The 14,481-nt window shown below is 57.5% G+C and overlaps 3 protein-coding genes across 5 annotated transcripts; 1 reads left to right on the top strand and 2 right to left on the bottom strand.

The window, feature by feature from the left end:
- Nucleotides 1-572: 572 nt before the first annotated feature.
- MISP3 (MISP family member 3) lies at nt 573-2,371 on the top strand. Its single transcript, XM_055543108.1, has 3 exons — nt 573-1,155; nt 1,689-1,762; nt 2,002-2,371. Exons 1-3 carry the CDS (start codon nt 588-590, stop codon nt 2,011-2,013), a joined length of 654 nt encoding a protein of 217 aa, XP_055399083.1. The 5' UTR covers nt 573-587; the 3' UTR covers nt 2,014-2,371.
- Nucleotides 2,372-5,396: 3,025 nt separating this feature from the next.
- On the bottom strand, nt 5,397-9,831 carry C1H19orf67 (chromosome 1 C19orf67 homolog). 3 transcript variants are annotated; one of them, XM_055543089.1, is made up of 6 exons: nt 9,494-9,628; nt 8,682-8,826; nt 8,462-8,562; nt 8,190-8,375; nt 7,701-7,835; nt 5,397-5,683 (listed from the first exon to the last, which is right to left on the bottom strand). In XM_055543089.1, the coding sequence occupies exons 1-6, from the start codon at nt 9,568-9,570 to the stop codon at nt 5,413-5,415; spliced, it is 915 nt and encodes a 304-aa protein (XP_055399064.1). In that variant the 5' UTR covers nt 9,571-9,628; the 3' UTR covers nt 5,397-5,412. The 3 variants fall into 3 exon arrangements, with proteins under 3 accessions (XP_055399064.1, XP_055399075.1, XP_055399057.1); XM_055543100.1 differs by having other exon boundaries at nt 8,682-8,823; nt 9,494-9,627; XM_055543082.1 differs by lacking the exon at nt 5,397-5,683 and adding an exon at nt 7,087-7,261 and having other exon boundaries at nt 9,494-9,831.
- A 1,225-nt stretch (nt 9,832-11,056) lies between these two features.
- Nucleotides 11,057-14,036, bottom strand: SAMD1 (sterile alpha motif domain containing 1). Its single transcript, XM_055566555.1, has 5 exons — nt 13,032-14,036; nt 12,319-12,613; nt 12,127-12,223; nt 11,905-12,016; nt 11,057-11,803 (listed from the first exon to the last, which is right to left on the bottom strand). The coding sequence occupies exons 1-5, from the start codon at nt 13,974-13,976 to the stop codon at nt 11,645-11,647; spliced, it is 1,608 nt and encodes a 535-aa protein (XP_055422530.1). The 5' UTR covers nt 13,977-14,036; the 3' UTR covers nt 11,057-11,644.
- Between the last annotated feature and the right edge of the window lie 445 nt (nt 14,037-14,481).

Here is a 14,481-nt window from a genome sequence, read left to right as displayed (position 1 = left end):
CGGCCCTGCCCCCGAGGGCAGTTCTTGGAGGCCAGGGGCGGGTCAGAGAAGTGGCCCGTGCGGGCGACGCCTTGGAACCCGCGGACGGCAATTGCAACCACAGGTGCTGCGCAGGGCAGGGTGTCCCAGCTCTGGGCATCAAAATTCCAGCGCTGGGAGTTAAGGCTCTCGAGCTGCTCCCAACCCTGGACACCTAGGCCCCTGGGCGGCAGAACGGAGCCCTGGGGTGGTCCGAAGCGCGTGGGCCTGAACCCCCCGGCTTAGATAGCGAAATTCCCAAGCCCGCCGCAGAGCTGAATACCGACGTCCCCGTGCCCTCCCCAGACCAGGGCGGGAGACCCCCGAGCAAGAGAGGGAAGTCCTCGGACCATCAGCGAGGCAGGTCGCAGAGCGTCCTGGGCTGGACCGCAGCTGGGCGCTTTGAGAGTCCTGGGCAAGGAAGCGACGACCCTGAACCGTCTGAAGCGCCAGGCACGGGGCTCCTGGAGCAGTGTCTCTCTCAAGGTCCGGAAACCTTCTCTGAGTCGAACTCGGAAGCCCTCCAGTTGCGTTCGGAGACCCCACAACATCCCTTAGAGGAGCCACTCATGGAGACGCCCATCGAGCGCGAAATTCGCCGCAGCTGCGAACGCGAGGAAAGCTTGCGCCGGAGCCGGGGCCTGAGCCCAGGGCGCGCGGGCAGTGAACTCGTCGAACTGCGCGTGCGGCCGGTGCTCAGCCTGCCGGGCCCTAGCCCCGCGCTCCCGCGCGCTTTGGAGCGCGCTCGGGCGGGCGCTCAGATGCAGCGAGACATCGAGCGGGAGGCCTATCGGCAGGCGGCGCTGGCGCGCCGAGAGGTCCCGAAGCAGAGCGCCCGGCCGCCGCCGCAGCCGCTGGGCGAGCTCAAGCGCTTCTTCGAGGCTGCTGGCGGGTGCTCCTCCTCACCCGCGGCGGAGGGCAGCGCAGACGCGCAGCGGCTGCCCGAGCCCGGAGGCCGGCCGCATTCAGTCGTACAGGGCCGGTGTCCGGTGCTGGCTCGCGCCCCGCCGCCCATCGCACAGTCGCTGCTGGAGCAGGAGGTGCGCGAGGTGAATGAGCGCGAGCGGGAGCTGCAGCGCCAGCGGCTGAGCCTCTACGGCACCGCCGAGTTCAAGGAGCCCGCGCCCAGCCTAACGGGTAAGCCACCGGCGTCCCAGCGCTGGGGATTCCCAGGGCTCCAGACGCTTTCACCGACTCCCCAACTCCAATGGCCCTCTAATCCTCAGGGTCCCCCTTCCTGGCTCCCAAACTCCCCGGACACCCCTCTCGACTCTCCTCTCTCTGCCCACCCTTTCTGGACTGACCGTCCCTATGCTCCACCCCCACCCTCGTCGGAGTCCCAGACACACCCCACCTAGGCTTGTGGTGGGGGAAGGGAGGAGGATCTTAGATGTCTTTGTCGGGTTCCCAGGGACCCTCCCTGGGTTCTGGCACACCTGGATCTCCCCCTCTGAATTTTCTGGTTCCTACCTCCTCACTCTGAGTTTGTTCGCCTTCCCCATCCCTGGGGTTCCTCCCTCCTCCATCGGGACGGAGGCCTCCGTGGGGAGGAGGGGGGTGAACGCCTGTGTGTGTTTAAGGGGCGCGGCCGCTCTCCTTCGTCCTGGCTGCCTCCTGCTGGTAAGGCATGGGGGGAGGGCAATCCCAGCTGAGCGCCCCTTCTTCCGCAGTGAGCAGGGGCGACGGAAAGCTGGCGGTGATCTGGCCTCCTCGCAGAAAGCCTTCGGAGAACGGTCTGGAACAGGTGGGAACCCCTTTCCCCTCCTGCCCTTACCCCAGCCCTCTGCATGGGAGAAAACTGGGCTAGCGAAAGGGCTCCCGGGGAAGTCATCGGGCTAGGACCCAAAGTCCCGGGCGTGGCCTGCGGTGAGAAGGAGGCAGTGGTCGTGGGGCCCATACTGCCCCATCCGGCGCCTGGGTGTCCCCATTCGCGGTGCGCGCGCCGCTAAGATTTGCCTTTGGTCTGGCTCTTCCCCCTGGCAGGAGGAGCCTTGAGGTTCCGGCCCTTTGGGGTCCCCGGAGGAAAGTAACATGCCCGGCAGACCCTCAGGCCCGGGCGCCCAGGAGTGCCCTCCGGATCCGCGGAAGGCCTGGAGAAGGGCCACAGGTCTGTGCCGGGGAAGACGCAATAGATCAGCATCCTTGAACATGACTTTGTGAAACTGACCAGAATCTTCTATAAAACTGTTAGTCCCCATTGGGAAACACCGCCGCCACCACCCCGCCAGTAAAACTGCCCAGCTCTTCTCCGCCTAACTGCAAACGCCACTTAGCCTCTCCTTCTGGCCTTGTCTGTTAGAGGACAGGAGTCCTCGGCTGGGCCTACTCCCCAATAAAGCCCTTTCTTTCTGGACAGTGCAGGCTGTTTTCTTCTGGGTTCTCTTCTCCTGGGGTGGGGGAGGAGCGCGGCGAGACGAGGAAGGCCTGAGACACACGGAGGCGCCAGCCGGAATGCAGAATGTCCCCTTGTCGCCGGGTTCCGTGGCCTCTGGTCTCCCCCGGCCCTGCCGGGGTCCTAGTGCCCCCTAGCGATGCGGGCGCGAACTGCGGCTTTGGGACAAACGAACTCATGCCCTTTTATTTATTCGTCAACTTTTATTGGTGCCAAACGACGTGCCCCGCGCATGGTGCTGGCTAGACAGAAGTGATAAGAGGTTGTTCCCGTCCTGGGGATATAAACAATAGCTATCAAAAAAAAAAAAGTGGTGTTGGTAGTTCAAGCTCCTTAGCAGGGCATGTAAGGCCATTTATAATCTGCCTAGCAATTGTAAACCTCACACGCTTACAGACCCCAGCGTGTGTGTATTAGCTGCTCAGTCGTTTCCGACTCTTTGAGATCCCATGAACTGTAGCTCGTCAGGCTCCTCAGTCCATGGAATTCTCCAGGCAAGAATACTGAGTCAGTTGCCTCCCAACCCAGGGACGGAACCCAGGTCTCCAAAATTGCACGCAGATTCTTTACCGTCTTAGCCACCAGGGAAGCCCTTACAGACCCCAGATATTAAAAGAGAGAGAGGGTGTGCTGTAAAACAAAGACCTTGTTTCAACAGGAAGGAGGTAGGGGTTCCTCCATATCACCAGTGCTTTGAGTGAGTGAGCTCAAAGTGTGAGTGGTGTCAAGTCTCTGGTTTCCAAAAGCAACTGGAGGGAATTCCCTGGCAGTCCAGTGGTTAGGACTTCATGATTTCACTGCGGAAGGAAGGCCCTCATTCAATCCCAGGTTTGGGAACTAACATCCCACAACCCCTGTGGTGCAGCCAAAAAATCTAAAAAAAAAAAAACAAAAACAAAAAGCCCCAAAGTAACTGGAAATCATCTTTAAAAGAGAAATCTACTGAACTTTAAATAATTGTGATTATTTAGAAAACTTTAATTGGTGGGAGGTAGGAGCAGACACAGAGAAGGCAATGGCACCCCACTCCAGTACTCTTGCCTGGAAAATCCCATGGATGGAGGAGCCTGGTAGGCTGCAGTCCATGGGGTCGCTAGAGTAGGACACGACTGAGTGACTTCACTTTCACTTTTCACTTTCATGCATTGGAGAAGGCAATGGCAAGCCACTCTAGTGTTCTTGCCTGGAGAATCCCAGGGACGGGGGAGCCTGGTGGGCTGCCATCTATGGGGTCGCACAGAGTCGGACACGACTGAAGCGACTTAGCAGCAGCAACAGGAGCAGACAGAAAACAATACCTCTTGCAATAGGATGTGTGGCTCAGTTGGCAAGCCCTCCTTAACTTCCCTTGGTCCCAAGACAAGGGGTCCAAGGCCCCCCGATGGGGTTCAAGATAAGCTGTAAAGCTGCATCAGTGCAGTATATTCTGCAGTTTTAATGTATCAAATTCTTAGAGGTGTGCTGAAATCCAGAAAAGACTGTTTTAGAATCATTGTTTAAACTCCTGGATTTATGCCTGGGTCTAGCTCACACAGCATTGCACCCCAACAGTAGCTCAGCCCAAAGACCCACCCCCGACTGCATCATCAGCACACTGACCACACGCTTGACCGTGACTCTGGGAGGAATGGAGAGAAAGGCAAGAAGGAGCCAGCATTTATTGTTCAGTTGCTCAATCATCTCTGACTCTTTGCAACCCCATGGACTGCAGCACACCAGTCTTCCCTGTCCTTCACCATCTCCTTGAGCTTGCTCAAACTCATGTCCATTGAGTTGGTGATGACATCCAATCATCTTGTCCTCTCTTGTCCCCTTCTCCTGCCTTCAATCTTTCTCAGCATCGGGATCTTTTCTAATGAGCCAGCTCTTTGCATCAGGGGGCCTAAGGATTGGAGCATCAGTCCTTCCAATGAATATTCAGGATTGATTTCCTTTAGGATTGACTGGTTTGATCTCCTTGCAGTTTGAGGAACTCTCAAGCCTTCAACACCACAGTTCAGAGCCAGCACTGCCAAGGTGGAAAATGGAAACACCAAGAACCTGTTGTTAATCCCATGCAGAGGAGCTAAGAGCTAAGTATGTCGAGTTGACAGAACTTAAGTATAGACCTGGGTTCATGAACTTTTTTGCATATTAAAGTTACCTGAGGCATGCTTATGTCAAATAAATCAGATTCTGATAGAGGCTTTGGCATCAATAAAGCTCCTCAAGTGTTTCTAACATGGAGCCAAGTTTGAGAGACACCAGGTCAATGTAGGCTCGATATAGGTTGAAACAGGCTAAAAGTGTGGTGTCTGGATGAGCAACATCAGCATCACTTGGGATCTTGTAAGAAAAAAGTTCCATCCCAGACTTAGTGATCAAACCCTCCAGTGATTCTAAAGTTAGAGAATCATGGGTGTAGACAGTTCCTGAGCAACTACTGGTTGCTTAGTTGCTAAGTTGTGCCCGACTTTTACAACCCTATGGACTATACATCCCACCAGGCTCATCTGTCCATGGGATTTTCCCAGGCAAGACTACTGGAGTGGGTTGCCATTTCCTTCTCCAGGAGATCTTCCCCACTCAGAGATGGAAACCGGCCTCCCCCCGCCCCCATCTCCTGCATTGGCAGGCAGTTTCTTTATCACTGAGCCACCAGGGCTTCCCTCCTGACCAACAGGACCCAGGAAATCAAACCTGTTTCCTTCTCCCAGTACTGCCACCACCCACCAGTAATCTAATTTTAAGTGGCCTGTGGATTTGTCTTAAGGGAAGATAAATTAAAGCTGCATGTGGCTAGTCCAAATTGAGATGTGTTGTAAGTGCAGAATATACAGATTTCAAAAACCTAGTGCAAAAAAAGGGGGATACCTCAATTTCTTACATTGATATTGCAAAAATATTTTGGATATCTGGGGTTAAATAAAAAATATCACTAAAAGTCTGGCCTCTTTATTCTTTTAATATAGCTCTTAAAAATTTGCAATTACATAGGTGACTCGCATTTGTGGCTCAAATTTCTATTGGACTGGACTAAACAGTTTTCCAGTAGTCACGTATGGATGTGAGAGTTGGACTATAAAGAAAGCTGAGCGCCAAAGACTTGATGCTTTTGAACTGTGGTGTTGGAGAAGACTCTTGAGAGTCCCTTGGACTGCAAGGAGATCCAACCAGTCCATCCTAAAGGAGATCACTCCTGGGTGTTCATTGGAAGGACTGATGTTGAAGCTGAAACTCCAATACTTTGGCCACCTGATGCGAAGAGCTGACTCATTTGAAAAGACCCTGATCCTGGGAAAGATTGAGGGCAGGAGAAGGGGATGACAGAGGATGAGATGGTTGGATGGCATCACCGACTCAATGGACATGAGTTTGGGTAGGCTACATGAGTTGGTGATGGACAGGGAGGCCTGGCGTGCTGCAATTCATGGGGTCGCAAAGAGTAGGACATGACTGAGCGACTGAACTGAACTGAGTCTAAACAGTGGTGGTGGTGAACTCAGAGGGGCCTTGACTCAGTATTAGGGAACTTCAGAACCCGTTTGAGCTCATTCAAACTCCTGGGTTGCGGACTAAAAAATCTTTGGTGCAGTCAGAAATTGTCACCAGAAGCCTCTACTCCCACTCCAAAAAGACAAAGGTTTTGGTTAATCATGATTCATTTCACGTTTCTATTTTTATAATTTGTAAACTGGGATAATCATAACACATGGTAATACTATGTGTCAGGGACTATTAGGTAAGCAGGGCTCCAAGGCTCTTCTTCAACTCTGAAAATGCTAGAGGGAATCAAAAGGTGTCCGTTAGTTTAAGGGGAGAGGGGTGGGTAACTCGCAGCTGAGTGACAGCCGAATGAGAAATACACTCCTCCCCTGGCAAGTGACCAGCTGCTATCAGGTCCAGGTTCCACCACTTGGTCTCTGAAGCTCTAGGTAGGCGGGTTCACCTCTCAACCCGTTTTCCTTTTCAGTCCAAGGCTAGGGTGAAGCTTAGCGTTCCCAAGTTGGAGTGCCTCACCGCTCTCCCACCAGCCCGCGCCCCGAACACCTCAGGAGGGTACAGCGACCTGCCCAAGCCATGACCCAAAAGCTGGAAGAGAAAAAGATGTAACCTCGGCGCTTAGGAAGCTGATCGCTGGCCCTTCCCTGGGGCACGTCGGGAAATATAGTCTTTTTTGGTACAGGGAAATAATTTCCGGGTCAAAACATGAGAGTGGGCGTAGCCCTGCGTTCCTTCTCACAGTGGGCGTTGCATTTCCTCGCTACCCAAAACTTGCGGTTATCTGGGTTCCGGTTGTTGACAGGAGCCGCTACTTCCCTTTTTGCTTCGTACCAGCCCCCTACGCATGCTCTGAGCTCCCGTTGGCCAGTCGGCGGACCACAGTTTTGTTTCCAGAAGACTACATTACCCAGAAGGCCACAACGAGTGGGCGGGGCCTCCTCTCCCCGGGAGGGAGGGGAGCGGCGCACCGAGCGGACGCTGAGCCTGTGACCTCTTTCTTTTATTTAACACAAAACTGGTGTGTTCATAAGCAGGGCTCCGCGGCCGGGCCGGATCCAGTGCGGACGGGCCAGCTCGGCCTGGCCCCTTGGAAGGCAGGCCGAGCCGCACTAGGAGAACGAGTGAGCCCCTCCCCTACCCCCTCTTCTGGAGTTTGGAACTGTCAAGCTCCAGCTCCCACCCTCTCTCCAGGTTCAAGACTCCTGCGCGGCCCACGCCGCGGGCCCGGCGGCGCTCGGGGGCCGAGCCACGCCCGCCTGGCCCGTGAGGATCTGCACCAGTAGGTCGGTGGCCAGCATGTGCGACGGCTCCTCGAAGCCGATGGTCAGCAGCTGCTGGTAGTCCCCGGGCGGCTGCGGGCACAAAATCCTGGGGGCCGGGGACAGACAGGCCAGGACGTGAGCGTCCCCTGCCACTCGGGAGCCCCTCCCCTTGAGCGAAAGGCTGTGGCTGAAAGAGGCTTTGTTTCAGCTGGGGGTGGGAAAGTGGTTTCCTTGTTGATGAGAAACCTAGAGGGTAAGGCTCTGGGAGGCTAAGCAATTTTATCCCTGACCTGGCTGACTGCTCAACGAGCTGTGTGTCCTTCGGCAGGTAACTTAACCTCTCTGAACACCTGTTTCCTTTGTAAAATGGGGCTAGTAGTATAGACTTCAGTGGGTTGTTACATGAGTCTGCATAAACGCTTTTCAGGGCACAATAAAATTCATTATTATCAATGATAACAGTGTTGAGGAAGGCAGATGGTCTCTGGTTGGTTTCTGTCCCTCCCTCCAGATCCCACCCACCTTACCATTGCCCTGGCTCCTACCATGAATAAAGGTCATCCTCGGCTGGTCCTAGGGGCACCCATCGGCCGATGGACCACAGCTTCTGAATCTGGGGGCAGGAATTGGCGGGACTCTTGCCTGTGTCTTCCCATGTATCTCTATAGCATAGGAAGTAGCTGGGAGGGGAAGGGGCAGCAATTAAAAGTGAGCAGTGAGTAGTTTCTTAGTTGTTCTGTTTGAGGGCTTTAATTTTAGAGGTAAAGTGGAAACTCATCAAAAGTTGCCTTCAGGTTCTCAGGTAGGCATGTGACAATACTGAGGCCTTTTCTCCCTGTCAGCCTACTTTTTTAATATAAGTACTTCTATTTTGATGGGGGCATCTATGTATGTATGTATATTTAAGGTGAGGATGACCTTGCAAAGGTTCTTGAATTCCTGCTTGGCTTTCCACTTTGGTGGTGGTTCAGTGGCCCAAACTGGCATTCTCCCATAGCGAGGGGGAGGACTTGGATTCTGATAAGGGGACTCACTAATCCACGTGGGAATCTTGCTCCCGGCTGCTGGGCTCTGGGGTGGTTTCCAGGTTCCAGCGCATCTTCTTATAGAGGTATCGGGGGAAGCGGCTGGCGGTGTAGGCGGCAGGGGCACAGTATCTGAAGATGGATACCTCGTGGGAAGGACTGATGGAGAACCTCCCGCAGAAGAAACAAGAGATGCTGGCAGGAGATTCAAGAGTAGGGAATGAGGCTATGCCCTGGGCTCCTCCACCCCTGACCCCAAGCCAAATCTCTTATGCTTTTACCTTAGGGGGTCAGTCTCCTCCAAGTTCACGAACCCAAATGAGGCATACATTAGGACCAGCTGTTCCAGGCGAAGAGTGAGTTGTTGGGAGATCTCCAGCAGCTGTATGGAAGAGGGGGCATAACGAGATTAGTTGGCCTTCCAGGAGCATCCTCCCCATCCCCCAGGCCTGAGGGATGTGAAAGGGGCATCAGGGTCTGGGAAACCTGCTCCACACACACCCCCTTTCGGATCAGCTCCTGCAGGGCTCCATAGACGGGGGGCACGCTCCGAGCAGCTGCCTCCAGGTACAGGAAGTAGGGCTCACACATCTGCAAGAAGGTGGGCATGGCCTTTGCCAACTGTTCCTTCTGCACTCGGTCCCTGCTGAAGGGAGAAGCGGGCCTTTGCCTGAGTCCTTGGCTCCCCCACCAATTTCTCCTATTCTACTCACCCCTCCCACCTGTATCCCTGGCCTGGATTCCCACTACGAACAAACTCCTGCAGTCAGGCCTTTCTCAGAGGACCTTTCAGGACCACCATCAAAGACATGTGAAACACTTGTTAAAATGCAGACACCTGAGTCCCACATCTGACTTTGACCTACTCCTATTCCCTGGGTGAAGCTCAGAAATCTAGGAGTTAAACAACCTCCCAGGGGATTCCAATGGACATTGATCTGTGAGCATCACAGTCCCCCTTCCCTTGGTCTGGGAATCATATTATCCTCTGAGGTCTCAAACTGGTAGCCAGCAGGCCAAATCTGGCCCAGATAGGTTTTGTTTAGCCTGCCCAAGGTTCGAAACTTAAGCCAACAATTAAAAAATGGGAGAAAAGTTCTAGCAGTTTGGCAACCTCAAGAGCCCACATAGTAGTCCGCCCTCCCTAACCCCAAATTTCTACACAGTTCTCATAACTCTGAACTTCGGTTGCTAATCAGCTAGTGTCATTTACTTCGTCTAGCTCCCAATGCAAACCTAGTGTATTTCGCCCATTTTGTTAAACCCTCCTCTTTCTCATCCATGGTAGAATCTAGGATTCCGTCGAGCATCACCTGTAGAGCAAGTAGCTCTGGAAATCATCTGCCTTCTTAAGCAGGTAGCAGAGCTGTTCGGTGATGGGGCTGAACATGGTGTCCAACGGCAGGCGAGGAGGGGTGGGCCGGGGGCCTGGGGCCAGACGCTCCGGTGAAGGCGTAGAGGTGGAGGCCTCGGGCAGCTGTCCCTGAACACCATTCTCGGGCTCCGCCTCGGGTGGGTTCCCAGGTCCGCCAGGGGGAGGCGACCACGAGGGGTCTTCGCAGGGCTGTGCCCCAGATTCCAAGTCGTCCAGGGGCGGCGTTTCCCCAGAGCCCGCGGGGAGCGGCCCCACGAACCACTGTTCGGTTGCCATCGTGCGGCAAGAGGCGGGGATCACCGGAGCTCTTTAAGCCTCCGCTGCTCACATTGGCCGCGGGTTCGACCCCGCCCAAGGTACCTCAGACCTGCCTGGCCTGGGAGCGCGTCCCTCCTCCAGTTCAGCCCAGCCTCGACCTCCCTGCCGGCGCCGCGTGGAAGGAGTTCGCCTCATTTGAATTTCAACACGCCGGAGGGGCGCGCCGCTCCTGCCCGCGCTGCGCGGCAGCGGCGCCCCGCGCACACGCGCGCTCCCGGAACCTGACCGTGGGGTGCGCCTCCGGGGGAGGTGACCTGGGCTGCTGCTGGCGCGGCGGTATCCTGGGGGCGCGGCCTGGGGCCAGCGCATCTCACTCCCGGAGGTGGTTTCCTAGGGAGGAGGGATCTTCACCACGCGTCAAACCCCCGGGGTTGGAAGTATAGAAATCAAGGAAGGCCCCGCCCCGCTCGCTGACTCTGACCCCCAGGCCCTGGAATCTGTATTAACAAAACCTAATGGAATTGAGAAACAGCATTAAAATTTACTAGGCTCTTGTGATGTAGTAGTTGTCACTATTACTAACAATAAAAATCTTCACTTGGAAAAGATTTTCCCATCTCATGATCTCATCTGATGGCCCAGTCCCTCCTGTCCCTTTTATGAAAAAGACCTTGAGGATTGGAGACCCTACCATGGGCCCAGAACAGGCTTCTGCCCCGCAAGTTGTAGGCTGGATTCTTTGTTAACATGCAAAGGTTATCAGATACAGAGGTCTGAAGCCAAATACATTAATTATACTTAAAGACACTGGGTAAAGAATGACAGGTGTCCGACTCCACCCTGTGTGACACCGAGCCAGCATCTTTGCAGTGATGAGCCAGCTGCCAGGTCTATAAAGTGTGTGTGTGTGTGTGTGTGTGTGTTTAATGAGCTTTGTCTCATGGGGCTCTGGTGAGAACCCAGAGAATGCTGATAAAACCTAGAGTTAACTGCTAGTCACTTAACAAATATTCGAGCACCTACTGTGTGCCCAGGGACTATTCTGGGAAAGGAGAGATGGCAGAAGAAACAAATAATCCTGTTCTCCTGGAACAGTTACTGTCAAAATTACAGTCAGCTCTGAGGCAGCACCACTCACTACCAAGTCTCCCTCCTCATACACCTTTGTCCTAAACCCAAGACTCCCAGGGGGACGGGGTGGCTCTTCTCCCCAGACTACTTTCATGAAATGGACTCCATACCATTTTCTTCTTCTTTTTTTAAAATTTTATTTAAAAAACCTTCGGTGCAATATTAAAAAGCAATACGGCCAGCTGGAGCAACAATGAACAGAAAGAAAAGGGGAGGACGGATAGGGAAGATCCAGGGACCCCTTTCCCAGCTGCTACCAGGGGCTGGAGGCCAGGGCCAGACTGCGGAGGGGCCTGGGTGGTGGGGGAGAGAGGAAAGGCCACCCACCAAAATGAACAGGCAGAATAAAACACTGATTTAGGAAACATCTGGCTGAACTGAAGAGGATCTAGGGAAGATGGGAAGTCCCCATTTTCTTCCCCCAAAATGTCCTAGACTGGGTTGGCCGGGGCAGGGAGGGGTTGGCCTCCTGGGGTGAAAGGAATAGGCCTTGTACCACCCCATACTCCTTTGTCAGGGAGTACAGGATGTGCTGGGGGGCCAGAGGTGTGTATATTGGGGGAAAGGTGAGTAGGAATGCCCCCTCACTAGAATCTGTTACGAGGGCTGAGGGTGTTCCCGGTCCAGCTCCCAGACTCTTGGGGGTCTTGGGTGAGATGGAGACTGGAGTGGGTCGGGGCAGGGGTGTGAGGCTGGGCGCTCAGCCTAGAAAGCCGTCGGGATCGTCCTCCTCAAAGTGGCCTTGCTGCAGCACCTTGATGTGGTGCTCGTAGATTTTCAGGGCTGGGCCGAGGCGGATGGACAGGCCTGTCAGCACGTCTGTGCGTTGCATGAGCAGCAGAGACTTGCCATCGATTTCCTGGGTGGGACCGAGGAGAAAGGGAGAGAGAGAGCAGGGTCAGAATACACCCCCACTGAGACCCTGAAACCCTGGGGCTAAGTTGAGGGGGCGGAACCCACCTGTTCTTGGAAAGCTGTGGCCTGCTCTGGGAAGCCAGCCTCGGTGAAGTACTCTACCACATCTGTCACCGTCCACTCCACAGGATCAGCCGGCTTCTCCTTGCGCCCGGAACTGCGATGGAACAGAGGAAACCAGTGAGTATTGACGCTCCCGTGGTTCTGTTACACACACCTGGGCAGCACCCCCACCCCCCACCCCGCGTCTCAAACACTGCAACTTACGGACAGCCAAAGGGGGTCCCATCAGCCCCAGGTAGGGCTGGTTTTCCTGGGGGCAAAGGCACGGGGGATGGGGAGTCTGGCCCAGTGGCAGCAGAGGCTGGGAAATAAAAAACAGATGCCTGTGGTTTTGTCTTGGGGCTTGGTTCGTTCCCACCAGCCACCCTTCCCCCCCTCCCCCAGAGGGGTCCTTACCTGATCCCCCTTCCTTATTCATGGCGGCCATGGAGAACACCTGACGGGTGCCACTGCCTGGCGCTGGCCCGCGTCCTTCATCCTGGCCCTGGTGGGGTCCACAGGGCGTCCACTCCTTGACCCTCTCCTTGGCACTCTGAGGGCCCCGCTCGCCATTAAGCTGGTGGTGTTGGGGACCTGCAGGACGGTCTCCCTCGGGCACCTCGGAGCCCTCAGACACTTCATCTTCATCATCTTCTTCTTCGTCATCTTCATCCTCCTCTTCCTTCTCAAGCACTCGTTCTTCTCCACCCCTCTGGTGCAAGAGAAGGAGGTCCGTAAGGGCAGTAGCTGTTCTAGCCCTGGGCCCGACCCGGGGATCCAGGACCAAGCGGACTGCCTCACCACCACCTTTAATACCAACACGGACTAACTTTTACACATCCACTCCGTGCCAGGCTCTGTGTTAATAAAGCTCTCAGTAGCCAAATCTCACTAAACTCGCTCAACAACCCCAAGAGGTCGCTACTGTTATTAAGTCGCGTTTTACAGCGGAGGAAACTGAGGCTGGCGAAGATCAAGTCACTTGCCAAGGTCACCACCCGCCGAGCCCGCAGGGAAGAAGCGCAAAACCCCGGCCGCCCGCGGCCCGCTTCCTCCTGGGACTCTCGCCCCGCCACCAACTTCGCCAGCACCTGCCCATCGCACGGCGCCCCCCTCCGCGGCGCGCTCACCTTGCTCCGCGACGCGCGGGCGCTGGCGGCCGGGGGCGCCCGCCCGGGCCTGTCCCCGCGGGGCAGCGCGAGCGCTCCGAGACGAGTGCGCTCCAGGCGGCCCCGAGCCGCCGCCTCCTCCTCTAGCAAACCCTGCACGCGGCCGCGGGTCAGGCGGCCGCCGGCGCCGCCGCTACCCCCGAGGTAGCGCACGACTTCCCGCAGGCTCACGGGCCGAGCCGGGCCGCCGGCCCGCGCCGCGCCCCCCTCCGGCGGCTGCTGTGGCTGCGGCGGCGGCGGCGGCGGCTGCTGCTGTGGCTGTGGCGCCGGCGGCAGCGGCGGCTCCCGGGCGGCGACGGCGGGCGGGGGGGCGCGGCGCGGGCCGGCCGGGGGCGCCACTGCCGGAGGAGCGGCGGGCGCGGGCGGCGGCGCGGCCAGGGGCGCGGCCCGCTGCGCGCGGGGGCCCGGTTGCGCGGGGCCGGGCGAGGGGGGCGCTGTGGCGGCAGCAGCAGCGGCCGCGCGGGGCGCCCGGGCCGGGGCGGCGGCGGCGGCGACGGGCGCGGGCGGTGGCGGCGGGGCGGGCGTGGGCGGCGGCGCGGCGGCGGCAGCGGGGCCCCCGCGGGGGGCGCGCGGCGGGGCCGGCGGGGTGGCTCCGCGCCGGGGCGGCTGGACGCGCGCCGCGTTGCGGTACGAGATGCTCCCCTTGTAGCTGACCCGGAGCACGGCGCGTTGCTGGATCAGTTTCTCTAGCTCGGCGCGCGTGCGCTCCGGCTCCGGGCCGTGCCGCCGCCGCACCATCCGGCAGATGCGCTCCAGGTCCGGCCGCGCCTTGCGCGAGCGCAGCGAGTCGATGGTGTCCAGGATCCACTCTTGGTAGTGCGGGGAAGCGGCGGACGACGAGGCAGCGGCCGCCGTGGTGGCGGCCGCCGCCGTCTCCGGCGGGGGTAGGGCCGGGGGCCCCGCCATGCCTCCCGCCCGGCCCGGCTGCACCGTGCGCGCTGCCTCCCTCCCAGCGCGGCGCCCCCCTCCCCGGCACCCCTCCCTCCGCCGCTGCCCGCCTCCTCCGCCTCCCCCCCCGGGGGGCGCAGCGCCTCGGCGGAGCGGCGGCGGCGCTGCTGTTTCTTTGCAAAAAAAAAAAAAAAAAAAGAACGAGAGAGAGGGAGCGAGAGAGAGAGAAAAAACAGTGAGAGAGAAAGAAAAGAGAGAAAAAAATATGCACACACTCACTCACTCGCACGCACGCACACACAGACCCGCTTCTGCTGGGCGCGCGCGGGGCCGGGGATGCGAGGAGGGAGGAGGGGAGCGCGGCGCGGCCGGCCCCTCCCCGCCGCCGCCGCCGCCGCACGCGCGCCCTGCGCCCGGGACACTCCGGCCCCCCTTCCTTCCCTCCCTCCCTCCTCCCCGCCGCCCGCCTTCCTCCCTCCCACCCCCACGCGCCCGCTTTTAAGGTGGAGCCCGGGCCCCCCGC

This window comes from Bubalus kerabau, chromosome 1 (genome assembly GCF_029407905.1).
Source record: "Bubalus kerabau isolate K-KA32 ecotype Philippines breed swamp buffalo chromosome 1, PCC_UOA_SB_1v2, whole genome shotgun sequence".
NCBI lineage: Eukaryota > Metazoa > Chordata > Mammalia > Artiodactyla > Bovidae > Bubalus > Bubalus kerabau.
This window is presented reverse-complemented; position numbering and strand designations above follow the sequence as displayed.

Bases quoted from the DNA above. Each gene is read 5' to 3' on its own strand.
- MISP3 (XM_055543108.1), top strand. From the start codon at position 588: ATGGAGACGCCCATCGAGCGCGAAATTCGCCGCAGCTGCGAACGCGAG. The intron at 1,156-1,688 runs GTAAGCCACCGG...CTTCTTCCGCAG, and splicing joins GCCCGCGCCCAGCCTAACGG to TGAGCAGGGGCGACGGAAAG.
- C1H19orf67 (XM_055543082.1), bottom strand. From the start codon at position 9,831: ATGGCAACCGAACAGTGGTTCGTGGGGCCGCTCCCCGCGGGCTCTGGG. The intron at 8,827-9,493 runs GTGATGCTCGAC...TTCTCCCTTCAG, and splicing joins CAGAGCTACTTGCTCTACAG to CAGGGACCGAGTGCAGAAGG. The intron at 7,262-7,700 runs GTAGGAGCCAGG...CCCGGCCCCCAG, and splicing joins GAGGATGACCTTTATTCATG to GATTTTGTGCCCGCAGCCGC.
- SAMD1 (XM_055566555.1), bottom strand. From the start codon at position 13,976: ATGGCGGGGCCCCCGGCCCTACCCCCGCCGGAGACGGCGGCGGCCGCC. The intron at 12,224-12,318 runs GTAAGGACCCCT...TTTATTTCCCAG, and splicing joins GAATAAGGAAGGGGGATCAG to CCTCTGCTGCCACTGGGCCA. The intron at 12,017-12,126 runs GTAAGTTGCAGT...GTTCCATCGCAG, and splicing joins GGGACCCCCTTTGGCTGTCC to TTCCGGGCGCAAGGAGAAGC.